The sequence below is a fragment of the Pyrgilauda ruficollis genome, unplaced genomic scaffold (assembly GCF_017590135.1).
Source record: "Pyrgilauda ruficollis isolate IOZ18807 unplaced genomic scaffold, ASM1759013v1 scaffold72, whole genome shotgun sequence".
In the NCBI taxonomy this organism is placed as follows: Eukaryota; Metazoa; Chordata; class Aves; order Passeriformes; family Passeridae; genus Pyrgilauda; species Pyrgilauda ruficollis.
In genome coordinates this window covers 4,008,359-4,034,666 of record NW_024529044.1, presented here as the reverse complement: position 1 = coordinate 4,034,666, position 26,308 = coordinate 4,008,359, and the positions used below count along the sequence as shown (strand labels likewise).

General features: G+C 41.9%; 3 protein-coding genes across 3 annotated transcripts; 2 read left to right on the top strand and 1 right to left on the bottom strand.

Moving 5' to 3' along the window:
- Positions 1 to 432: 432 nt before the first annotated feature.
- Positions 433 to 6,322, bottom strand: CUNH17orf67 (chromosome unknown C17orf67 homolog). The gene is made up of 4 exons (XM_041485706.1): positions 6,015 to 6,322; positions 5,230 to 5,330; positions 1,919 to 2,058; positions 433 to 928 (listed from the first exon to the last, which is right to left on the bottom strand). Exons 1-3 carry the CDS (start codon positions 6,067 to 6,069, stop codon positions 1,942 to 1,944), a joined length of 273 nt encoding a protein of 90 aa, XP_041341640.1. The 5' UTR covers positions 6,070 to 6,322; the 3' UTR covers positions 433 to 928; positions 1,919 to 1,941.
- Positions 6,323 to 8,052: 1,730 nt separating this feature from the next.
- Positions 8,053 to 19,295, top strand: DGKE (diacylglycerol kinase epsilon). The gene is made up of 11 exons (XM_041485705.1): positions 8,053 to 8,647; positions 10,208 to 10,367; positions 10,839 to 10,958; positions 11,879 to 12,022; positions 13,758 to 13,915; positions 14,206 to 14,257; positions 14,391 to 14,504; positions 14,994 to 15,065; positions 15,592 to 15,719; positions 16,620 to 16,731; positions 17,072 to 19,295. Exons 1-11 carry the CDS (start codon positions 8,202 to 8,204, stop codon positions 17,228 to 17,230), a joined length of 1,665 nt encoding a protein of 554 aa, XP_041341639.1. The 5' UTR covers positions 8,053 to 8,201; the 3' UTR covers positions 17,231 to 19,295.
- Positions 19,296 to 23,016: 3,721 nt separating this feature from the next.
- LOC121363395 (meteorin-like protein) lies at positions 23,017 to 25,281 on the top strand. The gene is made up of 3 exons (XM_041485680.1): positions 23,017 to 23,027; positions 23,450 to 23,560; positions 23,906 to 25,281. The coding sequence occupies exons 1-3, from the start codon at positions 23,017 to 23,019 to the stop codon at positions 24,276 to 24,278; spliced, it is 495 nt and encodes a 164-aa protein (XP_041341614.1). The 3' UTR covers positions 24,279 to 25,281.
- The last annotated feature ends 1,027 nt before the right edge of the window (positions 25,282 to 26,308 follow it).

Below are 26,308 nucleotides of genomic sequence, written 5' to 3'. Positions count from 1 at the left end.
CAGGCTTCCAGTGTGACAGCAGTGAGGAGCTCGGAAAGTTACCATTCATAACTAATTCTGTTGCCATTACAGATCACAGCAGTCATTTAAGAGCCATCAAGCAATTTTTTATGTTGTTTTACAGGTATCATATGTTCCCCATCTGACTGTACAAGATATTATTTTCCAAGGTATAAGTCATAAAGGCACACAGGCAGGAAAGGGCTGGCTGGATTCATTTGCCCCTCCTGGCAGAATTACAAGGGAAAGGGATAATTGTGCAGAGAAACTACACAATTATTAGTCTGCACCACAGGGCTTCCCAGCTGCTGCTCCTAGAAAGTCTTCTGATGTTGCCTTAGTACTTCACAACACTGAGCATCACTTCCAGTGAGTTTTGTCAGAATATAGTATGGGAGACTAAGGGAACAAAATCATCTGCAAATGGAATTAAGTCAAGCTTTTATTATGAAACAATACATGAAATACTCATCAGGCAGTAGGAAATAGTGTTACATAAATGTTGTGTCCTCATGAAATATTGTTATTTAACCTAGAAAACTGTAATTAAGGATTCCTCCAAAGCCCAGAAAGCTGGCCTTCTGTTCATGTTGGTATTCTGCAATTTTCTATTGACCTCTCCCTCCAAGTTCCTTTTGCTTCAGACAGTCTAAACCTGTGCCTTTGAAAGGACACTCTAGGACTAACAAGTTGCCCATAGCTCAGAAACTGTGGAAACCCTCAATTCAGTTATTTATGCATACAATCATTGCTGGTAGAAAATACATGGTGGTCTAGAACTCATCAAGCCACTTAGAGCTGGAAGTTCTGCTGTACCACGAGGATTGCACTGTACTGCAGAGAGGTTCTGCTCTACAGGGAGCATGTAGCCAATGCAGGAATAATCTTGTCTTCCTTAACACAATCATGTATAAATCCATGTGGAGATCTGCAGAAAAAAGAACCCCAAATATCAAAATCCATGCTGACATTGACCACTAATAACATTTTAAGGGCTTCAAATCATTTAAACACTTTTATAACATTAATTCTTCACAGTGGCCTGGGAGCAGCTGTTGGAAAGAATTCCTGTAGCTAAGTGAGCCAGCTTTCAACTGTGTCTCAGCTGGAAGATTTTTTTGAAAATTGCCAACTTACCTCCTAAGGCTGAAGTTTGGGAATGTTATGTTTTTGTTTTTAAATGAGTTTCAGACCTTTGCTTTATTGTGGATTAATAGAGCCCCACTGAAGTCTACCACAATGTCCCAATTTTTAAAGGTATTCAGAGATGTACAAATAGATAAAAGAATGTTAAGCAGATGAAGCTTCTGTCTTTTGAAACAGATCAGCTGTGACAGATACCATCTCTGTATTCTACTGCTTAAAACTTTTGAAAATATGAAGCTAAATCTGCAACTCTTATACTGAAAAGTTAAGTGGGAGTGATATAGCTTCACTTTTATGGTGATTATTCAAACTTATCTCAGTTGGCAAATTTCATGTCTGTTTAAAAAACCTCCTTGCAGGTCAGCCTGCATACTGAGTATCTCCAGGATGACAACTGAGTTTAATCCTGCCCCAGTCCCACTGAGAGCTAAGAGAACAAGTATAAGACTTAAACACAACAGCTGGGAAAAGAATAGAAGCAGACAGGAGAGAAACAGGAGCAATTAATAAGAATGTTCTGCACTCACCAGCTTACACCCACACAGCAGAGAAATGCATAACCAGATTTTTATTAATGTGAACAGAACAGAGTGACAGAGTTGATGCCTGGACACTTCTGTTCCCTGCCCCTGCTCAGCTGCCCGACACCTTTCAGCACAAGGTGCTTCCCCCAGCCTTTGGTAATTCCCTTCTCTCCCAGTATGTGGCTCTGCCTTTCATTATAGAGAAAAAATATGCATTGTAGAAGAAATACATATATATGTATATATACCAGTTGCAGGGTAGGCAAACCCATTAGATTGGATGCACCAGATCCCTGTTGCAGTGTGGCAGGCAATGAGGATTCAGCCAGTGTTCAAGGAATTGCTCTTCTGATCTCTGCTCCAAGCGCTGGAGGTAAAGCATATACTCCTATTTAAAGAAAAGCAAAAGTAATTTAATTGTGTAATCACTCAATTCTAGTGTCAGGCCAGGGACCCAGGATAATTTCACAGCTGATGTAAGAGCCATTAATTTATCCCTTAAAATAATCAACTATAGTGAAATGGTGTTGCTGGTCAGCTTGCCCCAGCCTAGCAATATTTAGTGAATGACATCATCTGCAGACCAGCAAAGGTCTTGAGCAAGAATTATACAACAATATTCATAAATTAGGAACTCTGTATACACATTTCTTATTTGCATATCAACACAGGAGCCTTTCTTGTGCCTGAGGGTACAAAGGATTCTCACAAATAGATTTGTTATAGCCCCTTTTGAAAACTGGTTCCTGCTGCTTAAAGAACATTAACCCCTTGCAGGATCATGTGGCAGGACTGAAGGGTTCAGTAGGTAGCTCACACTACCTACACATTTCCCAAGGCACAAGCTATTCTAGTGCTGCAGACGGTTTATTTCCATTACTCTAAAAATTTATAAATCTAAAAATATTTGCAGCAATCAAATTTAAGCTCTTATTTATGCCAAATCTACATCTTATAAAATTCCAACAGCTTTATCAAACCCCATTTGTAATTCCTTCAACAAAATCATTCTGGTTTTATTTGAAGCACAGGTAGTTTGAATTTTCAATACCTTTTGTGCTCATAATATCAAAATAAGTTAAAATGTTTATATTTATTTTATTTATCACCAGTGCTGACTGGTGATAAATAAAATAATGTGAATTTCCTACACCAATTGATAGAGAGAGGCTTTGGTCTCAGCAAAAAATGTATTGAAATAAAGCAGGCTGTGTACCAAAAACTTGACCTCCATCAGGGACAAAATTTACTTTTAAAAAGTGCCAATCCTAGTGGGCTTATAAGCTTTGTGAACACCAAATACATTCATTCAAAATAATCCCCCACTGCTTTGCAGAGTGGGCACTGCTGGAATGGAAGCTGTAGCCTAAACCCTTTGCACTGGCCAAGTATTGCAGCACCAGGATCCTGCCTTTCACTGGGCTCTCTGCTCACAGCACCAGGAGACTTGGCTGAGATCTCTGGGGAGAGACTGCTTGAGGAACTGGCAGGGAACAGAACTATGTGACTGAGAAGATGCCACATTATCAAAAGGAGGATCTCAATCAAATTAAGTTTAAAACATGCTGATAAGATAAATTACATTTTCTTTTAATAATGAAATGGGGCTGATCTTTCTTTCTGTAACTGAAAAGGTTTTTGACTCAGGCAGCACTGTGGAAGTCAAAGAGTATCACAAAGAATTGCAAATTACATTCCCCAGCTCAGCATGATCTGGCCCAGTACAAACAGCTTTTGCTTCAAACAGATGAACAGAGGTGGGTTCACCCCAGCATTCATTTCATTCTGCTACAAAGCATCCATACAAAATCAGTTTTCCTCCTTGAGTCCATGTGCACAAGCTGTGCACAGGGATGCAGCAGCCATGCACCTTCATTCACATGGAAAATCTCCACGTCCCACAGGGCAATGAGGGTTAGGGTTTTTTTGTTTTTTTAAACCTTAGCTTTAGGGAGCAAAACAAATACTCTTATGTTTGGATTTTCTTGCAGAGGGTCAGCCTTGCTTTCTAGATAAAAAAAATACAAAAGAAAATAAATAAGACAGTAGGAATTTCTCAAAAGTATTTGTTCCTAATCAGGACAGAAAGTGGCAAGGACAGAGCAGCAGAGTCAGAAATCCAATATTTCTTTAGCCCTGGATCCCTCCCCTCCCCATACAGAGTCATAGAATTCATGAGGATCACCAAGTCCAAGTCCTGCTCCTCACAGGACCAGCTAAAACTAAACCATAGGTTAAATGTTGCATGCATGCATGTAGCTTCTTGCCATACAGGAATTACCTCAATCCACCTGTTCTGCTGCTTCATTTATTCTGTATTCAATATTTGTTGCATTTACCACATAACCTTAATCGTGGTTATACAGCAGATGGGAGCTGTATTCCTGCTCATTTGCAAAAACTACAAGGCTCATTTAACAACTCAGAAATAACCCAGTCCTGAGTGCTGTGGGCAGCAGTGCAGCCTTCTGGGTTTTGGCTGTGCTGTGCAATTTTCAGTGTACGAGGCTGTCAACAAGCACAGAGCAATATCTGTGCCAGCTTTGGTTTGTTGTGCGTCCCCCTTGACAAGCAGTGAGTTCACCCAGGGTTGGGCAGGTGGATTCTTTCTGGCTGGTGTACATTACCCACTGGAAAGGGAAAACCAGAAGCTGTTTCTACAATCCTGCAAGAGGATTGTAGAAACGTAGTGCTCTTCATGTCCTGTGGAGTCCAGAAGTGTTCAGCACCTCGCTGAACTGAGCCCCCGTGCTCATCATGTGCACAATCCCTTGTGTGCTCCTGGCTTCTCTGGGCTTTGCCTCTTCAGAACCATGTGATTTTAGCTCCGTTTATTTACTTTGGAAAGAAATAGGCAGTATTTTAAAATACCTTAAGTACCCTTGATGAGTGCAGGATTAGGTGTTAGGTCTTCTCAAAGCAAGGAAAACAGAAGGCTCTTTAATTCTTTTACTTTGTCTTTTGTTGTAATAGGGTTTAGAAAGAAATAAATTTAGATATTGCATGAAAACCCAAAACTGTTGCATTAAGCCAGCAACTAAAAACTCTTACAATATCATAAAAAAAACCATTCTATCTGTAGCATCCATAAATAAGTGAATGAAAGTGATTTTACCTCAGCCTCCACACTGACCACTGACACCTCCATCTCCTCTCTCCCTGCACAATGCAGGCAGAATGTACTGCAAGCAGAAGACCTTTCCTGTTACTTAGTTTTTCAGGAACAAGCTGATGAAATCCACATCTCTATAAATTAAAAGCCACTTTCTTTTCAATAATTTGACTGGTAGTTTTGAAGCATGATAAATAATCTCCTCATTCTGCAAGTGAACATTTCGTGAGCAATACTCAGCAGTTACAGAATGTTTTTAACTGTAATTAAAGAATTTAAAGGGTTTTTTTTAATATTTCATTGAAGAACTCAGCTGCTTTAAACAGTGATAATCATAACATATTGCCTGGAAGCAATAGAAATTTAATACTAAGCACAAACATTTTGGGGGATTTGGTGTTGGGTTTTTTCAGTTAGTGTAATTTAATAGTAAATGTTATAAATCACCCTCATTGGTTCATCAGGGAAACCAGCTTTTCTTGGCCTGTCTTCACGACGAGTCCTCAGCATCTGCTTGGCATCTTTTTCAGACAAAATTGGTGAAGTGTCTAAAGACAGAAGAGCAGAAATTAATTCTGAAATTATCAAAAGTTAGTATTTTATCTATCAGTTGTGAAATGAAATGTCTCCAAACCTGATTTTTTTCCTATAAACAAAGTGTTCTTTCATTACAGCCCCTTCCCAGGAGTTATTGCATTCCCAGAGATAGGAATGGAATTTTAAACCATTTTTATACTTGTGTTTTCTCTTGTCCTACTAGTATGAAGCAAAGCCCACATATTCATGGTACTATAAAATGAGCAAATACAACAGCACCTTCAAACCACTGGCATTAGTTGCTCTTCAACTTTTTGTTCTTTTCTGTGTTGCTTTATAGGATTTTTTTCAAAGTAATGAGTTAGATACATTGCAAAGAAGAGATTGCATTGAACATTCCACTTGCAGGACCTTGGTAAAATAATATTAAAATAGTAAGCAAGTAAAACTAAAATTTTGGGGTTTACAACAAATGACTACAGTGTGGTAATGCAGAGAGTTAAATATCAAATACAACATCACAATTGTTAAAAATCAAATCATGGAAAGCCTGCAATATAAAAATAGTTGAGTGTTAAAAATTAAATATATTAAAATATATGAAAAATTAATACTAAAGTAGAAGATTGACAGACTAATACTACTTATATGCTCTGCAGATCTACACACATATGCAGGTTTGTTGATATCCCTACCTGTAACAGCGGTCAGCAGGACCAAAAAGGAGACAACCACAAGAAACTTCTTCATTTTGATTCTGCTTTCCCTCAGTCTGTTCCAAAATGAGCAACCCTGACCGAGGCAATCGCCTATTTGAAGGAGCTACGTCAGTCCCAAATGTTTGTTTATGCTTTAATTTGAGTGATAGTATGATTCTGAAGACATCTGGTCTGAAGGTTTGAATCAGTCTATTATCTGCTCACACATTCTCTGCATAACTCTTTTCCTGAGGGAAAGAAAATAGAAGGCCTTTTTTTCCACCTCAGGCTTCAGAGGTACACTGGGTATTTTAAACTTGTGAAAATAAAGCCTATCCCCTTATATTTAGCATGGCAAGCAAAGGTTTTTGGTGCCCAAGGTAAACTATTGTTTTTTAAAAGAAACAACTGCCCAGTACTGTTAATCTCAGAGGCAGCTGCGAAGGCGCCCGTTTTTCAAAGATTGTCTCTAACTTTGCTCCAGCAGAGAAGTACTTACTGATGGGGTTTAACTCTAGCAAAGCCAAACTATGACTACTGAGAAACACAGCAGAGTTTTCTATCAAATTAATGGAACCATACAAATGAAAACCCACATCATTCTCCTCCTTTCAGGACAAGTTAGTAGAAAACAGGATTATAAAGCATATTAAGCATAGTGTTAAGTAAGGACGTAGGTTAGCAAATGTCACTGCAAACAGGTAGTTTTGGCCTTGAGAAATGTCTAGAGCTCTTCTGGGCAGTGCCATGCTGAACACATGGTACCAGCATCACCAATTTGTAGGGCAGGAAATGCATGCCTTCAACTACAATATATAAAATAGGTAGTCGTAGTTCATCATTGCCTCTTACACGAGGGAAGTGAGGAATTTCCTTGGAAATCTGGGTGTTGCCCAATTGTGCAGTATGTGCATTTTTCAGTGTTTTCTTAAAGATACCAAGACCCTAGAATCCAATCAATTTTGTATACGCTGTATGGACTTACATCAGAGCTCACTATACTGTTTTGAAACTGCAAAAACCTGTAGGTTCTAATGGCAGCCACTATTTTTAGAACTACTCCAGGGAAACAATTGGACACGTAATGACAGAATGAAATTATGAGGGGAAGGCATTTATGGTTGGGCAATATAGCAAAACCACGGGGAGGACAAAAACAGGCACAGAGGTGCGACTTGGGGGAACCTCCCTGCTCTCCACATCCACCTGGAATGTTGTAGGGAGGCGGGGACTGGGCTTTTCTGCTGGGCCTACAGAGGACCAGGGGAAATGGCCTCAAGCTGGGACGGGGGAGATTCAGATTGAAGGTTATCATCACTCGGTGTGGTCAGGCTTTGGGAAGGGCTGCCCAGGGAGGTGGAGCAGTCTCCATCGCTGGAGCTGCTCCAGAGGATCTGGACCTGGTGCTGCGGTTTAGTGGTTACAGTGGCAGTGCCAGTCGGACCGAGTGATCCTAAAGGCCTCTTCCAACTCTGATGACTCCATGATTCTAGGGCAGAACGAAATTATGGGGGAAAACATTTATGGTTGGGCAATAAAGACACAAACAACGCCATCACTCGGCCCCAAGCCAGCGCGGCCTTCTCCTCGGGTCTGGGCCCGGCGGAGCTGGAGCCGGAGCTGGAGCCGGAGCTGGAGCCGGAGCCGGAGCCGGAGCGGAGCCGCTCCGCCAGGCACTGTCGCGGCCGCTGAGCGCCGCTGGCGACATCCCGGCTGTCGCGACAGACGGGGGCGGGCGGCGCCCGTGTCCTGGCAACGGCCCCGGGCCGCTTCCGCTTCCGCCGCCCCGCGCATCCCGCGGCGCCGCTCCGAGCCCGCCGTGCGCCCCGGCCCCGGCTCCGCCGGCAGCTCCGGCCGGGCCGAGGGCCGGAGCTCGCTGTCCGCTCCGCGTGCCCCGCGGAGGGGCCCGGGGCAGCGGCGAGGGGCACACGGGGCCGTGCGGCCGCGTCCGCCCGGCGCCGGGGACAGCGGCAGGAGGAGCCCGGGGGCGGCCGGGCAGCGGAGGAGCCCCGGCCGGAACCCTGCCGTCGGCCCGATGTGGCGCAGGTCGGTGCCGAGCCCTGAGGAGGGATTAGGAGATGGTGCGTGAAGCTGCGCCTTGGCTCCCTGAGCGAAGGGGCCGTTCCGGGGCTCGCCCCGCCGCCTGCCCGAGAGGTGCGAGGGCTTAGGCCGGGAGGCGCAGGGATGGAGGGCTCGGGCGATGCCTCCCGGGCCGGGGCCGACTGGCGCCTGGCCGTGTGGACCCTGTGCTCCGTGCTGCTGCCCGTGCTCATCACGGCGTGGTGCAGCTTCCAGCGGTCGCGGCGGCAGCTGCTGATCCGGGACATCTTCCGCAAGAGCAAACACGACTGGCGCTACACGGACCTCTTCGGGCAGCCCTCGTACTGCTGCGTGTGCGCCCAGCACATCCTCCGCGGCGCCTTCTGCGGCTGCTGCGGGCTGCGCGTCTGCGAGGCCTGCCTGAAGAAGGCGGACCAGCGCTTCCTCTGCAAGGAGATCATGATGAGGGGCACCGCGGGAGCCCCCAGCTCCATGCCGCACCACTGGATCAGGGGCAATGTCCCTCTCTGCAGCTGCTGCATGGTCTGCAAACAACAGTGCGGCACGCAGCCCAAGCTCTGCGACTACAGGTACTGCAAGGCGGTCTGACTGTAGGAGCACTACAGTGCCATGGCAGTGTTGTGTTTTCCACAGGGTTGTTGGGAGACCACACCCCAAAAGAGATCCTGCAGTAGTCAGATAAGATACTGTTAAACCAACTTCAAAGAACCTGAAATTAAAATGGATGCTTGTGAGTCATAGATTAAGTGTGGTGTTGCATCTCACGTCCACTCGTTCTCTTAATTGCATTGCTCCAGCATGATGTGCAGGCTCCTGTATAATTATATGTAAGAGACTCTCATTGTCCAAGGGAGTTTGTATTTCAGGGGATGATATTAGGAAGTTTCTAATGAATTTATTGGTTGTACAGTGGATAGCCTGAGCAGTTTGACTGGCACAGCTTACAGTTCAGAGAACCAAAGTGCATCTCAAAATTGGCATCTGCTCAGTGTAAGTAGAGCAAACAATGTTCTGTAGAGGTTTCAGGTTCATTTTTAAGGATGCTCAAAAAAGCTAAAGAGAAGTATTGTAAGCTGATGCAATATATTGGTAAAGATTGCGATTGAGAGTGTTTTAAAAATACAGTGAACCATTAAATGGATTTGCACTGTCATTAGTAAGGCTGCTTGCAAAGTTATCAGTGCCAAAATGCAATGGCAGGTACCCCAGTGTGTTTCTTCAGACTACTTAGAGGATCTTCTCAGCCTAGATTCTGCCAGCTTTTGCTTTGCTTCTATGTGATACTGCTTGATAAGTAAGCAGAGTTACAGAGAAAAAGAGCACATTATCAGAAACAAAACCTTGAGAGTGTGTGTAGGAGAGGGAGGGGCAGGAATTCGGAGGCAAAGGGGAGAGGAAGGAAGAAAAGGAAAGGAGAGAGTATAGGGCAAGTGTCATTGATACTCTAGTTGTGTTTTGGATTAGTCAGGAGGACTCCAAAAATAGCTTTCCCAGCTGCTTAAATCAAGGCTTTGGATGTAGTAAATGAGGATTAACATTCTGCAGAGGCTGGAAGTGGATATTGCAGTATTTCCTCTTGTTCTGGTCTTGTTTTCCAGGACAGCTTTTAGAATAGGTCATACAGCAGAGCAGTTTTGCATAACTAAATCCCATCAGCCTTGTACAGTTCTGTGTAACCTTTTAGATTTCAGGCTTAAAGGAGTATTATCAATCTTAAGGAATGCATTAATTCATTACTTGTCTCACTGTATTGAGTTGAGCTCCAGTGTTTTATCTGTGCTCTTGAAGGATGGACAGGGGTTCAGGTTCTTTTACAGGCTTTCAGTGTAACTGTTAATATTACAAACAGGAGCATATTTATAGCACATATTTTTTTAATTAAAAAGAACTGAATTAATTTAAAACTGTTGGATTTTTTTCCCAGCAGAATTCAAATGCTTTCCTAGACCTGCAAGCACATGACCACTTTATGTAATTTTCTATAGCCAATACATAAGCTTCCAGGGAATGAAAATATTGCTTATAATGGTGCATGTAAGCATAAATATTTTGACAAAAGTCTAAAATAAATGAGCAAAATCAATGTGCCTGTTTGAAGATTGTTCTCACGTGTTTTGGTCTTTTTTCAGGTGTGTGTGGTGTCAGTACACTGTGCATGATGAATGCATGGTGGATTGTTTGAGGACTGAGGATTGTACATTTGGAGAATTCAGAGATTTAATTATTCCACCCTACTATTTGTCTGCAATCAACCAGATGCGTAAAGAGAAAAGAACCAACTATGAAAAGGTAATGGCCTGCTGCTTCTTGGGTTTAGGATATACCAAAAAAACCACCAAACAAGCCCACAGACAGACCTTGAAATTTGAACCCAATACATTGTGACAGTAGTAACTGTCAGGTAAATGTTTCAAGATCTATTAAGTACTTGCTGTGTTAATCCAGAGGTGTTTGTCATTTTACTAATGTCGTTGTTGAAATATAGGCAGATGTGGATTTTTTTATTCCAAAATACTGAGATTTGTCTGCCTTACTTCCTTGAATTTTTGTGAGTTTTTTTAGTGCATTGTAGTATTCATTGTCCTGAGCACTGCAGAATCTTCAGCCTTTATGTGTCAGAAGTATTTGTGTGTTGTCTCCTTCAGACTGACTGGTAACTTTCTCATTTCAGCCCTTGCAGGGGCTGGGGCTCGGAGCAGGGCTGTAAGCAATTTCAAACGTGCAGTATTTGTGTGACGGGCTGGTTTTTACCTTTTGCAGGTGGGCCCTTACTGCAGGAAACACTGGATGCCAGTAATGGTGCTGGCCAATACTCGTAGTGGAAACAACATGGGTGAAACTTTACTGGGAGAATTTAAAATGCTGCTGAACCCCGTTCAGGTATTTACAGTGCAAAGCCACCATAATAAAACCAAGGTTTAGATCAGAATAGATAGCATCTTGCTTACACAATGGCAATAGGGTCTTGTGGAAGATCAGCAAAGAGAACAAATTCATGCAGTTTGTTCTTTTAGCAAGGTACAGCTTCACAGAGGGCAACAAAATGTGCAGAGGCTTCTCCCAGCCCCAAGTTTGTTAGGATTCTAGTACCAGTCCATTTTTTTTGCTTACAGTAATACATGCATTCGTAATAATTCGGTCAGAAGTATCTGACTTTTGAAATAGTGTACACTTTTTAGAAAGTGAACCATTTAAATCTTCTTTATAGGAAACCTGTATTTGAATCCTCACTTTATTTGTGGAAATGTCAGCCTTGACAGTTTTGCTTTGTGTAGTTGCTTTCCCCTTAAAATCCACTGGGATGGCTCAGGATGTTGCGTAAGGCAGGCAGTTGTTCTTGGATTTCCTGGCTGCACCTTAATACTCTTCCTTTGAAGTTCAAAACCCAGCTGTAAAATACAGCCCAAGAGAAATCACTGTGTTTTTGTTTCAAATGCATCCCAATAAGGCTTTAAAGAATAAACCTCTTTGTGTGCTGAGTATTTTAAAATTACTTTTATCTGAAGCCTTTCATCTTTACAGAATTCATCATCATGCTTCTAGATAGAGACTTTTCCAAGGGTTCTGTCAGCTCAGTTTATCAATGCAATTTAATCCTAGGGAGGCAGCTGGTGCTCTGTTGTGAATTTGGGAAACAAATTGCTCATGAAAGTCAAGACAACTCATTTGCTAGCGTAATATTACAAATGGAGAATCTTTGTTTTGCATTAGAGTTAACTTCTTGAAATTGTTTATCTGTGAGACAAATCCTGAGTCCTGTTCTGTGAACTTACAGAATTCCTTATTTTCCTTTTTTCTAGGTTTTTGATCTCAGCAAAATTGCACCTGCTAAAGCTCTCCAGCTCTGCACTTGGCTGCCTTGCAATGCTGTCAGGGTTCTGGTCTGTGGTGGGGATGGCACAGTGGGCTGGGTCCTGGATGCAATTGATGAAATGAAGATAAAGGTATTGTGTTTTAAATTAAAAGGTGAAATGCGTTTTGATGTTGCCAAAGATCTATCTCTCATCTCTTACCTGCATTTTTTGCCTTCATCTTCCTGAATAGGCTTACAGAAGAATATTTGCCTAATTGCTTATTCATATTGGGAAAGGGTATGGGAAATGCATCTTATTATTCCGTGTAGTTCAGGGAAAATATTAACACTTTAGATTTTAAATTATATTGATAGTAGTTCTTTACTGCAAAACAAGGAGAGAACAAGCTGCTGGATATTTTCTGCCTTGTTATTTCCTCTTTGTCTGAACAGATTTATATTGTCCTAAATGGTATTGCTGATATTGGCTAGTGTGCTCTGAGTGCTCCCTTCTCTCCCAGCACACTCAATCTTTGATAATAACCTCGTAATTTTGCCAGCTGTTCTGGTTATGTTGCCAGTGCATGAGTGAGTGCAGCCATTTGCTTCTGCTCCTTGCCATATGTTCTGAAGAGTCTGTCTGTCTGCAGCCTTGCCTATTAGCTGCAAGTAGAGGAGAAAAAAATTAATTCTGTTTATTGTGGATTTGAAATGGAAGATATTCTCATTTATGGGATGCTCCTAAGAACTCCTGCGAAAATTAAGAATGGAAAATAATTTTAATAAGCTTTAGTGCTTTACCTAATAAACTGTTCCTCTAGTTTTGAAAGAAAGTTTTTAAAGTTTTTTATTGCAGCTTTCTTGTTAATACATAAAATGTTGTAGCTGAAGGCCATGATTACAACTTCATGCATAGTCCAACAACCTCTTTGAGAATTACTGTGTGCTGATAAAGTAGAAATAAAGTACCTATTAAGGTTAATGAATATGAGTATATGGTTGTGTGGTCCTGCACACTTGATATATTGTCGCTCAGTGCTGATACAGTTGATGAAATCTGGGTTTTTCTTTGTTCTGTTCAAATTGAGTCATTGGTGTTAGGTAAACTGTAGAGATTTATCAGCAAAACCTTTTTTCTTATCAGCAGTAGGTTATTTTCTCCCTTCATTTATCTTGACTCTCAAATACAGGTTGATACCTGGCTGATAACCTTTCTGGATAAAACAGTAACCAAAATGCCAGTTTACTACAAGTGCTTTTCACAGCTGAATTGCAGAGGCCATAGTACAGCTGAAATAGTTGTTCACTCTTCTGTGGTCAGGAGAGCCAAGTCTTTTGCTGAGGTGGCTGTTCAGAACAGCTCCTGTCACTGTGCTCTGCAGAGCTGATCATCACCTGCTCCATCTGTGGGTGACAGTCTGAAACTGAGACACTGACTTTGCTCCTTTGAGCATCTGTATTTCTGTATGTGCTTGAACACTGGTACTCTGTGCATCTGTTGTTTAGACCTAACCTCACCTCAGTCTTGTAGGAGCCTTTTGGTGTCTTGTTGCAGTTCACAGCCCTGTGTGTTACATCTCTCAGTGTTCGTGTCACTTCCCAGATCCAAAGCATCATTCCTGGGAAGGAATACTCTGCTCAGTATTCATAATGTGTTGTTCCCGTATTGTGTTTGTATTCTCTTTCCTTCAAAGCTTTAACATTTCCTTCCTTCACCTTATGTCTGGGTAAGTAGCTCAGTGTGCCACCTGCTCTGCCAGCCCCAGAGCTCTGCTCTGTGTAACAGGCTGCTGGGAAGGTGAACTGATCTAATCTGAGCTTTGGGGATGGAAGGGAGACAATGAGTGCTGAAGCAGGAGCTAATATGCAGTGGTTTTGTATCCTAGGGGCAAGAACGATATATTCCACAAGTTGCAATTTTACCTCTGGGAACAGGGAATGACCTGTCTAATACACTGGGCTGGGGTGCAGGTTATGCTGGAGAAGTCCCTGTAGAGCAGATCTTACGAAATGTCATGGAGGCAGATGGAATCAAACTAGACAGGTAAGGAACAGTGAAAAGACAAAATGCATAGCACCAAACACTGCTGTAGCTCTACTGATAGTCCATGGCAGCAGTTTCTTTACATAAACACAAGTGTTGCCAGAAGGAACTACAACCTAACTGAGGTCTGAATTTAGTCTTTTAGTTGTTCTACAGGGCTTAACTCTTTCATAATTTAACTAAATTTGAGTATTTTGCCTTAATCCCAGTATAGATGTGAGATTCCTAGCTACAGCTTTGATAGTGAGGACTGTCTGTCTCAAGTCTAAGTACCAACTGTTGTTTTTCAGATGGAAGGTTCAAGTAACAAACAAAGGATACTACAACTTAAGGAAACCAAAGGTATGGTTTGCAAGTGTGAATATGAATTCTATGGAATACCTGTATGTAATTTTGTTGTTGTTATCAACTTGCCATTAAACACTCTGAATTTTAAACCTTAATAACGTTTTTTAATGGAAGTTCTGTCTTACAGGTATTCACAATGAACAACTACTTCTCTGTAGGACCTGATGCTCTTATGGCTTTGAATTTCCATGCCCATCGTGAGAAAACTCCCTCTCTGTTTTCCAGCAGAATCATCAATAAGGTGTGTTTGCTAAAGGGACATTTCCTCCTTGGAGTTGTTGATTTGACTTCAGGCTATTTTTAGGTTCACGTTCCTTTACCACTACTTCCTTCTTGCCATTTTAATAAGAGTTTGAATTAACTTCTTAGGGAAGGGGATTCCATGGTAAAACATGTTGGCAAGCCTACTCATGAGTGTTCTGCCTGGCTGTGTTTGCTTACGAAATTTGCTGTTTGCTCACTTTTTGCTCAGAATTTCTCATTTGCTTTGAAACTTCATGAGTTAAGTGCTTATTCCCTTTTCAAGTGGAAATCTAGTTTCTTATGCAAGTTGTAGCTCATCTCATGGGGAAGGCTTAGTTCAAGGATGTGCAAATATATTATGTGTATGTTTTAGATAAGGTTTGCACGGCCCTAACTATACATAAATATTTCAAATAGTCTTCCTATGTATTATCTTTTTCTAAAAATATTTTCCTTTCTCCCTGTTTTGTTTGGGTTTTTTTTGTAGGCTGTTTATTTTTTTTATGGAACCAAAGACTGCTTGGTACAACAATGTAAAGATCTTAACAAAAAGGTTGAGGTAAGTTTTTTAACTTGCTTATTCTCTGGACAGTCAGTGAAGTGTAAAATCTTACCTTGTGAAAGAAAAGGAGAGAAGCTTTGCTCTTCACAATATTTGCACTTAATGATATTTGTGTGAGGGTGGCTGTGACCTTGGAGTATTTTTGTATTTCTTTTGCTATCTGCAGCTTACTTCATGGAATTCATGTCTTTGGGTTTACTGAAAATTCCTGATTGTTTTTTTTTTTACTGGCGTTGACTCAGTTCAATGAGTACAAGCACTGATATTCAGCTATAATTTGCCATAGCACTCGAGGCTTACATAAGTGAGAGTTCCTTTTTTCTTTTCTCTACTAATAGAAATTTATTATCTGATTTCTTGTGAAATCAGAAGGATTTTTTTCAAAGAAAAAAGAAAACACATTTTCTTAGTGCAGGGCCAATTTTTATTTTAAGTGGAAGCCTATTAAATGCATAAAGTGAATAAGTTCTATTTAAGTACTGAATTTGATCCACAGTAATTAACTTCTGCTTGTCTTTTAAAGCTAGAGTTGGATGGTGAGAGGATTGAGTTGCCCAATTTGGAAGGCATCATTGTGCTGAATATTGGATACTGGGGAGGTGGCTGCAGGCTCTGGGAAGGAATGGGGGATGAACCTTATCCTTTGGCAAGGTACAGAGGGCATTTTTTGCTTTGTTTTTTCCTTTAACAGTTCTTGCAGTGTAAGGAGTTCCCTCAGCAGGCTGTGCTTATCTGCAGGCTGGAAGGGTTCCTTGGGACAGGCTATCTCACATTTGTTTATTTTCCTTGAATTGGAGACTTGGTGTAAAGGCATCCTACACATCAAGGGGGTTTTAAGACTTACTCAAAATGTCTGGCATGACAGACAGCAGAAACATTGGAGAGGCTCTTAACAATAAAGTGAGCCTTCAAAAAGTAGAAGGTAGATCCATTTCAGAATCTAAAATACCACATCTCATTAGAAGTTAAAATGGAAAGTAAAAACAAAACACGTCCAAAATGTTGACTCCCATGTTGGGAGCAATACCAAAGAGAAAAAGAATTTCAAACATTGATTATTCCCTGTTGTGACTTCCTTCTTCAGAAGGCATCTATATAAATATACCCATAGTTTTGTTACAAGGCTTACAGTCCTGAATTTCTAAAAAATACTTGGGCAAGGTACTTTACCCAGACCTAAAAAATTAAGCCATTAAAAAATTTTCCTTTTCATGAATATCTGAGTAAAAAGACAGAATATTGTACAAGTTTATGGAAGAGAAATCCACTGTGAGCCTTAAATGTGCACAATGAGCCTTGGAAAGTCATATATCCATGATTTCCAGAGGCCAGCTCGGTTGTGCTGACTGGTGAATTGCTCCATAGCTGTGGGGTTTGATGGCTTTCTTTGCTGTTCAGTGGGATTTGTTCTCCAGCACAAATACATAAATGTGTTGGCAGCACAACATTTGCCTTCTCTCTGGGAATAGCAACAAGAGGATGTAATATTTGGGCAGATATGCTGGAGCTCATCAGCATCACTGAAAGAAGTCTCATTTTTTTATTTCATAGACATGATGATGGACTTCTGGAAGTTGTTGGTGTTCATGGTTCTTTCCACTGTGCCCAGATCCAGGTGAAACTGGCAAATCCTGTTCGCCTGGGGCAGGCACACACAGTGAGGGTAAGTGCTGCTTAGAGACCTGTTCTCCTAAATTGTTTTTAACACACAATACAGAATCTCAAGCACTCAGCTGCTTGAATCAGATCTGAAGTTGCTGTTTGCAGTTGAGATGTATATTTCTCTTGCTTAGTTAAAATTTATTATGTTATAATACACAGACCTCTGTTGCTGTGGTTGGTGGCCTGTGAGTGCCGCTCACAGTTTCTCCCTGGCCAGGCTGTGAATGTGTATTGCAGTTGTAAAAGGTGATTTCAGTCCCTTTGAGCTGCTGTGATTGTTTTGCTGTGTTTGGTAGCAGCTGTTTTGATTGCTGTGGTTGTGTTGTTGTGTTTGGCACCAGCTGATCCTGAAGAGCTCCAAGATGCCGATGCAGGTGGATGGGGAGCCCTGGGCGCAGGGGCCCTGCACTGTCACCATCACTCACAAGACCCATGCTCTGATGTTGTACCACTCTGGGGAGCAGACAGATGATGATGATGCCTCCAGCCTGTCAGAGTGACACCAGGGCAGGGAGCAGGTGGATCCAGACCTGGAGATTTTGTGGAATTGGAATTTCACGTGCGGCAGCGAGGAACTTCAGCTCGTTAAAACATCAATGTCTGATCTGGACTGAGGTTTATGAACTAAGGTTCATACTTGTGAATGAACTAGACCTGACGAAAAAGCCATGCTTCTGCACTCATGGAAACTTTCACAGCTGAATTACTACAACTGGTTTGCTTTTAGGTTGGTGGGGATGCCCTCCAGCCTTTCCAGCTGGAGCGTGTTCCTCTAATGGCTGGAAAGGGACAGATGCTGCAACCCTTCCTTGCTGTGCAGTCAGGTCTTCTGCACATCACAGCACCGTGTTTCAGAGAGATGTTTCATACCCTTGGAAAGGGGAACAGCTGGGGGTTTGACCTGCTTCCACCTGCCCCAGAGCAGTTCCAGAGAAGAAAAACCAGACCAAGCAGAATATGGGTTGATGTTCTGACAGCAGCCTGCTCCTGGCTGCCATCTCTGCTTGGGAGCAAGAGCAGTAACTCTATGCACCTGCTTGTGCAGTCATTTCTAATAAGCTTCACTGGGAGAGTAGAGGATCTGGGAGCTCTGGGGAAGGTACTCAGCAAGAAAATTGCTTTTGGACCAAAGGTTTCTGGAAATGTTATTTAAGACATGACTTTTTTTCAGTGGCTTTGTAAGCCAAAGAGTCCCCAACATACAATTCAAAATACTTGTACCATGACTTGCACTGATTGATCCTGTAACTTGACTTTGCTTCAGTTCAGTGAGAGACTAATTCTAGTTTTTGTTAATAGCAACATCACAGTTTTTGGGCAGGCTTTTTGGAGGAAAACTTGGACAAAGGAGCATCTTTTTTAGCTGTTTAGAGAGAAGGGTTTAAAAGAAATAATGATGATTGGCACATGTGGGGTGTTTTTTAAAAACTTGTTGAAGAATGTGGCTCATAATTACCTGGGAATGATCAGTAGTAAGTCAGTCTGTTAACTTTCAATTCTAAGTGTGGAGGTTGAGAGCTAAGTTTGTATAGGTGACATTTATGTGTATGATTTGATTGTGGGAAAAAAACATGGAATCATTTTTTCTGACTGGCTCCTAGGGGGTAAAAGATACCTTGCTGGTTACCCTCATTTCCCTTATGGATATAAAGTGGGGAAAAAGATGAGTGGTTGATCCTGGTAGTGGAGGTTCAGAACACCTACAGCAGTACACAGGGACTGTCAGCTTGGCCTGTCTGAAGCTTCTCAGGTTAAAAGCTTCTCAGGTGAAAACATCTTCATGGTTAACAAAAGTAAAAGGTCTTATTCCTGCTCTTTTTATTGTAAGAATTTTAAGCCTGCAGCAGGTGAGGACTGAGTTGAGGTTTAAAATATCTCACTGAATAAATTCAGTTTAGTTACTGAAGGTGCTCTTCCAAGTAGGAAGAGAATTTATCCTGTGTAAGCCAAGATTATAAGAAGGTGAGAGCTTTGGTCTAAACTTGGAATGTTGCTGCTTTTGTCATGATCCCCCAGTTTTTAATTTCTTTTTCTTTATGCTTACTGAAAATGAGACCATTGGGTAAAGTAGGCTGTGTTTCTAGGGTTTTTTAGATGAAACCGTTTTTCTGAAATCTGTAAAATGATGTTTGCATTAACAGTGAACAATCTATTTATATTTTAAAATAATTTATTGAAACTTGGCAAAGTCAGTATTTTTAAAACCTTCAACTGTAATCCTCTTTGGAAAGCATTTTTAACTTGATGGTATTCCTTGTAGAAAGTGTATGTACTAGAACTTCAATACTACTGATTCTCAGTGAACTTATAGCAGTCTGAAAATGTGATTAGAGTGTAATGAACTGTAAAGCAGAAGCCATTTGTAAATTCCATATTCATTAGCCTTGTACACATAACTTTAATTATTTTATTGTATGTAAATATAGATGAAAAATAATAGTAAAATATATGTAAAAAGTGTTTAAAATACCCTAAGTATGCTATGCTAGATGAATCCATTACCTTTTTTTTAGTTATGAGCTTCAATTTGTATTAGCTTCAAAAATCTTACCAGTTAAGTTATTATTTTTTTAATAACTTGTAACCATCAGGACCCTAAAAGTATTTAAGTTCTACACTGTACTTCTTATGTGACTGTTGTTTACAAACAAATGAGGAATCTCTGGAAAAGCAGGGTATGTGCTCTGAAAAGCAGTATCTGAAATGACACCACTGGCTACTTTAAACTATTCATAATGCAGTTTAGACTTCCCTGAAGTCGATCAGATGACTGTTCAAATTGGTTTATAGCCCAAGAACCTTTAACTGTTGAAAAACTTTACTCTTTTGACTCCTGACGTCTAGAAAAGAAATAATTGATGCCAAGGTTGGAAGTTCCCTGTGTTCCCACAGGGAATGGGCTTCTCCACCTGTGCCCCAGTGGGGGCTGTGTGTGCTCCCCACTGCAGCTTGCCATGAGTTCAGTCCAACATGTGTGAAATCCTCTGGAAAGGGTAAATCCATCGTTCCTGCTGGAGAAACAAAGTGAAAGTAGTGTCTAACGGGGTGCTTGTTTAGGAAAACCCCTGCTAAATGATCCTGGTTTTGGAGGTGAAGAAGTTTGTGTCTCACCAATGGACTGAAAGTGATGGCAGCAAATGTGGCTGTGGGGAAGCCTCTTGTGAAGCTGTACTCATGGTTTAGAGAGCATTCTGTGGGGCTGAAGTGTCCATTGTGACTCTGTAGCTGTCATTTGTGTGGCAAAAATGGTCTTGTAAAAAACAGTTAGTTAGCCCTGGAGCCTGTGGGAAGCCTTGCTGTTTCCAGCTGTTCTTTGGTTTCAATGTTTCCTCCTTTCTGGTGTGTTGCAAATTGGGTTAAAGCCTGTCTGGAATGACTTCGTGGAGCCGTTTCCAGTTTTAGCCCCAGTTTGGCCTCAGAGTGGGCTCCCAGATTGTCTGGCAGCAGCAGTGGGCTTGGCTGATTTGTAACAGAGCTGGAGCTGCCCAGAGCTGTGGTGTGCGTTGTGACTGTGAACTGCTCCATGCTTTCTGAACGTTGTAGGTGCACAGAGCCCCATTTCAAACAGCTCCTCCATCCAAGGAGTTACTCCTTGTAGGCTGGGACCCTGGGAATCCCTGCAGCATATTCTGTCTGGGAGAGGGGGCTCTGCAGCTGGAGCTCCTGTCCTGCACTGGAGAGTTTTCCCTTCTCCCGTTAATCATAAACGTTGGAAAAATAGAGAAAACGATATTTTAAAAAGCCAAATAACAAACTGTTTCTTCTGCCAGTCTGTATTTTATAGCTTTGTGTAAAATGTAGGGGGTAAACAATAACACTGATTGTCAAGCAGTTTGAAGTGAGTTCATGAAGTTTAAGTTGTATTGATGCATCCAGTAGCAAGTTTGGAAAAAAAATTAAGTTTTCAGTTGGAATTAAATTAGACTGTCTTCTAAAATGCTAGGACGTAACTGATTCTTTTGAATGTCAACCTCTTCATTAAAAATGCTGGTTTCTTCTGAGAAATGAGAGGTGCTTCTTGAACACAGGCAGCAGAAACCACTTCTTCCTGTGCTAATTAAGAACATGGAGAGAATTTACACATTCTTTATTTCAGCAATGTTGAGGCCACAGTTCTCAAGCACGACATGATCATGATTTATCATCTAAGAGTGCTGAATACCCAATTCAGGCTTTGGGCATCTCAGGGAGATACTTCAAGCTGGAATAAAGCCACATGCCTTGACTAAACCTGGTTGTGTTGTGCAGACTGACCTTAGCTGACGATCTGGCCCTTAACTGTTCAAAAGTGTGAATGTGCTCAAAATTGTACTTTTTAATACTGCCCTGTGTCCTGTGCTGTGTCCCCCTACTGCTGTATGTAATTAATTCTTTGCATTGTTTAATTTGCAACTTGTTTGTAGATTTCAGCATAAAAATAGTTTTCTTTTTAAGATTATGTAGGAACTTATATTGTATATGAGTTTATTGCATTCTGTACCTTCAGGGTTTACATCCCTCAAAAGCCATTTTGTCTGCTACAAACTGCTGTAATCCTTTGAGTACCTCCAGCCATCCTCTCTTTCTAGGATTTTTGTAGTTAAACAGAATGGATTTTTATTTTTGTAGCTTGTAACTTCAGTATGTATAGTAATTGTTTAGTAAGTAGTGATCAGAATACTGTAAAATGTTGCTTTTAAGAGCTGTAACTTTTAATTAGTAATTGCTACTTACAAGGAAATGTCAGCATGTTAACAGTTTAAAAAATATATTCTTTAGCTACAAATGCTGTGATGCTGCCACATGGGATTTATATTGAGTGTTTGTCTATATGTTATAAAGTGGCACTAAACAAGGAAAATATGAGCCTAAAGTGCAAGACATAGCTCAAAAAATAGAATTCATAACATTTTAGGCAGTTTTCAATTGAGAAAGGTGACATCTGGGATTCAGTATTTTATTTCCCACAGAGCAGTGAGGAGTGATCCGTGGACTCTTGGCAGATCAGTTGTTTCCTTATGGTGTAGTTGGAGATCTGTATTTATCTGTGCCCAGATGGGAGCAGACACTGCACCATTCCTGCCCCTCAGAGAGCAGAACCCCAGAGCAACCCCAGGGCTTGCAGCTGTACTGGGTGTGAGGCTTGCTTGCCATGAAAGAACCAGTTAGCATGATCTTGGACCTCCAGAATAAATGTTTAAATCAAAATTGGCAGGTTTTTCCTTGGCATCAAGCCACGTTTTCAAACCTCAAACTGGTTTTCCTTTGGTTTTGAAGAGAGGGCAGGCTGAAATGGAAGGATAAGGAGGTAATAATCCCTTAAAAGCCAGTTATAAAAGCAGAGGCAGTGAGTGTGCTTTTGTCTCATACAAATCTGTGATTTGTGCAGTGGTTAGATGGGCACAGTGTGTGGTTTGGGCCAGCTTCAGCCTGACAAGCTGCAGCTTCAGTGGAGCCACAGAGCTGCCCCGTTCTGTGGGTTCTGCACATTATGGGGGAAACTGAAAACTTCAGTTGGTTGTACCATGGCCTCTCTCTGTGACTTACACTCCCTAAATTTCTCTGTGGAGAAACATCTGCTCCATGTTCTTCATAAAAATTTGTAAATACAGATTTTTCACAGCACTGGCTCTGTTACTGATTTTCCTAATGCATCTGTTTGTCTTGTTATTTGTACTGTATTTCTCTGTAGATTTAAGGGCGTGGATTAAAGTATTTAAACTCAGCTTTTCCTTTTCCTTGTTATGCATAAAAACAAATGTGAGTCTTCAACTCTGCAGCAGCCCCGGGATGAGGATGACTGCCTGGCTCTGGGAGGGCTGCAGCCGCATGAGCTTAGGCTTATTTCTGAGAACAAAGTTGTATTTTGTTTAACTCTGTGGCCGTGCTACTGCCCGAAATTCCTGCTGCAAAATTTGAGCATCTCAAACCTCAACACATGGGAAAAATTCTAGACAGCACAGTAATGTGTCTGGAGGTAAAACTAACACCGGTAACCTGCAAAGATCTCTCAGCAGCTGTTTGCCTGCTCCTGGTTCATTCTGCTCCAGCTCGGGGAGGAGCTGAGGTTGGGTGGCTTTTCAGTAGGTGTGGTTGAAGTGGTTTGAATTCCCAGGCTTCAACAGTAATGTGAAATGTCCATATTGCTCCTTCTTACCTCTGTTGCCACTTGGGGATCTTAAAACAGCTTCTGCTGCTGCACATTATTTACTCGAAGAGGGGAAGGAGCCCTACAAATGCCTTACCTGTGACGAGCAGTTTCAAGTAAGAGGTTTAACAGATGTTTTGGTGTCAGTAGAAACTGGAGATGGGCCAGAGGTGCTGCTGAGAGCAAGTCAGCAAAACTCCCACGGGGCTTTCCCCGGCGGGGGGAAACGCTGCTGCGGGAGACCTTCAGGGATGGATGGCTCAGTGCTTTCCCCTGATGGCAGCAGATGGGTTCATTTGGGCCTTTGGAAGAGAATAAATCCTCCTGTGGGGCCACTTTATCATAGTGTCAGTTCCCTCCCCGAGTCCTCTCCTCTGTTCCCTGGTCTCGTTTGCACAAAAGAGAGAAGGGCTCTGGCCTCTCAGCTCCTGTATTATGCCACAATCAAACCCTTTAAAGACTATTTGTGTGTTGTTTTCCACTCAGGATCGGGTCAGAGCATAGATATTCAGCAGGTTTTTTCTTAGATGGGTAAGACAATGGTTTCGCAGAGCTTTCAGGATCACTGGCACTAATGCTGATAACCATCAAGGTTTAATGCATCTCTAAATGTTTTTAGAATTGCTGGAGTGAGCCCTGCAGAGCACCCACTTGAGCCAGACTTTAGCCAAAAGTTGTGCAAGGAGTCACAGCGCAGGTATGTGTGAGGAAGAACACAGAACATTAGCAAAGTGCAAGTCAAGGGTGAGATTCTGTTTTATTTTTTTGATAATAACAGTAAAAATACAAAGAAGAAAATTAATCCCTGAGCTGACCTCTTGTCATGTGCTTATTTATCCTCCACTACTTTGCATTATCAAGCTTTTCCCCCTGGTGTAGCTGTTTGAGCAGTCATAAAGCACAATTCCACGGAGGTAGCAGAGCTTGCGTGGGGATCCCCTGTGCAAAGGATGCAATGTAAGCTCAGAAATGTGTCCATGTGCAGGTGGTAGGTGTAAAATCTGCACAGCAAAGCTGCTCTCAGTTATTTCATTCTGTGAGCTTGTAGTACCTGCACTGTTCTCCTGCTGCTCCATAACCACCTCCTGTCTTCTTCACATCCAGTGGTGAAAGGATCCATCCAAAGTGTCTCCCATGACTCGGAGAACCACATGTCCCAGGTTGATGTCAGAGTCCAGAAGGTCTACAGGCAGAAAAACGGGATTTTCCAGCAGGAGGAGGGGAGTGGGGAGTGGCGAGGCCCCATCCGAACCCTTCTTCAGTGCAGGGTGAAGAAGGGAGGGGGAGATTTCCTCTTCACTGGGCATGAACACTTTGGGGAAGCCTGGCTGGGCTGTGCCCCTCGGTTTAAGGATTTCATGCTGGTTTACCAGGCTGCCAGAGCAAGGGGAGCCAACCCCTGTGAGGTTGAGCTCAACTGACATGAGAGACACTCCTGCTGAGAGCTGAAAAATTTCAGCCCAGTCTTTGGATTCTGAATCTGGAGTTAAAACCAAGAGTTAAAACCAAGGACTAAAGTTAACAATTCCACCCAAACTGGACCTGGAGGATTTCCTGAAGATAATGGCTCTGTGAGCCCTGTAAAGTGACTTTTAACTCACAATAATTTCTTTTTCATCACATTTTCTTTGCCTCACAAAATAACTCTTGATTTTGGAAAGACAGTATTTTGGGGAAGGTTAGAAGCAGCCTGTGCTCAGGATTAGAAAAGTCTAACATCTCTTGGTCTGTGTAAATGTTATGTGCTTTTTCTCTAGATATTTTTCTCCCCTCCCCAATCTCTGCTTGATTTCTCTTCCTTTAAAGGCAAATGTGAAAACTCCCTCTAACCTGGGAGGAAAAAACTACCTCTAAAGTAAAAAAAGCCCTTTCTTCATCAAGAATTACTTGATTTTTAAAATGGAATGTAGGTGCTGTAAAAAGTACGTGCTTTTTTCTGACATTGAAAAAACATTAAGGAGTTTAATACAAGCACAAACAAAATGCAAACTACATTGCCTCCTTCAAGTTCTGTTGAACTAATTTAGGATCAAGAATTGCTCATGATGGTATTTTCACCTAAATTATCTGCCTCTTTTCAATTAGCCTTTATTATTTGATTGGTGGCTCCTCCCACTCTCCCTTAGTGCTTTAGCCAGACTCACACAATTGCCTGTATTTTATGTAAATGGAATTGCTACACCGTAAAATGATATACAAATGTGCCTACCACCCAGAACCCAATAAATGGTGTGAATAAACCCATTATTTCCCATGTAATGGCATCTGGCTGCAGCCTGGGCAACACGGGGCTGACAGATGTGAGCCCATGGCAGGGCCTGGAGAAAACTGAACGAGGAGAACTCTGACAGGCCACAATTAATTGACTTTTGGAATGACTCCTCTTTTCCACAGTTCTACTTGGCTGAGCAAGATTCACAAATTGCTGTCTTGAACTTTTTTATGGGACAAAATAGCTGCCAATGAAAGTCTAAATGACATGAGCTTTGAATAGAAGTCATGCAATGACCACACTGTGACACGTTTTTAACTGACATTGATTATTTGAGAAGTAGCAGCCACTTAATTGGAAGGGAATTAGGAAGGGGGGAAGAAATGGGAGGGAGTCAGAGGCCTGCGTACAGAAATACATTGTTAAACCCTAACCAACACAATTTTACTAAAATAGGGAATGTCTTGATAAACATTTTTACATGTATTCACAGAAAGTATGATTTGGAGTCTAAGTCAGTTTTCTTTTTGCTGTGAAAAAGTGTTCACAAAGCTAAATCAAGAGGAAATGCCATTAGCAAGGAAGAAAACAGAATATGAATGTGATGATGCTGACTTCCCTGGGGCCTCAGTACCTGTTCAGGCCTCTGGCTGTAGTCACAGTCAAGCTTACACAGGCTTAAAATACCTCCTTGTCTGTCTTTGGAAACTGAGGCAAAGCTCTGGCAGACCTAACTGACCTCCTAATCCCAGGGACAGCATGGGACAAGCAGTGAAGATGAGGATTTTACCCCCCCTTGATTTTTGTAGTACCTATCACACTCCTCAAGCAACACTGTATGAGTCTACAAACTCTACTACTGTTTGTATGAGTCTACAAACTCTTCAGAGATTTCCTTCCCCAAAACCTTCTTCAGCCCAACTCACTTGGAGAACTTTAGGTGGAAATGTTTGACTTGTTTCATGGATGCTTTGTTTGGGCTGATTTTTAAATCTGCTGAGGCACCAGAGCAGCTCCCTGCTGAATTGTTTTCCACTGGCCACATGGGGAGGCAGCAGCTTGCAATTTCACTGGGTGAAATCATCAGGAATCACCACCTATTGCTGCTTCCAGGTGTAACTTGGGCTGGCAGATGCTGGATCTCACCTAAGGCTTTTTAGAGCAATCCCACACTGTGTCTTCAATTGTCCATCTTCCTCCAGCATGGAGGACCATGGTTGTGCTTACCCAAGAAGATCT

Bases quoted from the DNA above. Each gene is read 5' to 3' on its own strand.
- CUNH17orf67 (XM_041485706.1), bottom strand. From the start codon at position 6,069: ATGAAGAAGTTTCTTGTGGTTGTCTCCTTTTTGGTCCTGCTGACCGCT. The intron at 5,331-6,014 runs GTAGGGATATCA...TTCTGTCTTTAG, and splicing joins CCTGCTGACCGCTGTTACAG to ACACTTCACCAATTTTGTCT. The intron at 2,059-5,229 runs GTGATTTATAAC...TTCTTTAAATAG, and splicing joins TCCCTGATGAACCAATGAGG to GAGTATATGCTTTACCTCCA.
- DGKE (XM_041485705.1), top strand. From the start codon at position 8,202: ATGGAGGGCTCGGGCGATGCCTCCCGGGCCGGGGCCGACTGGCGCCTG. The intron at 10,368-10,838 runs GTAATGGCCTGC...TACCTTTTGCAG, and splicing joins AAAGAACCAACTATGAAAAG to GTGGGCCCTTACTGCAGGAA. The intron at 15,720-16,619 runs GTACAGAGGGCA...TTTATTTCATAG, and splicing joins GAACCTTATCCTTTGGCAAG to ACATGATGATGGACTTCTGG.
- LOC121363395 (XM_041485680.1), top strand. The intron at 23,561-23,905 runs GTGAGGAAGAAC...GTGAGCTTGTAG, and splicing joins GAGTCACAGCGCAGGTATGT to TACCTGCACTGTTCTCCTGC.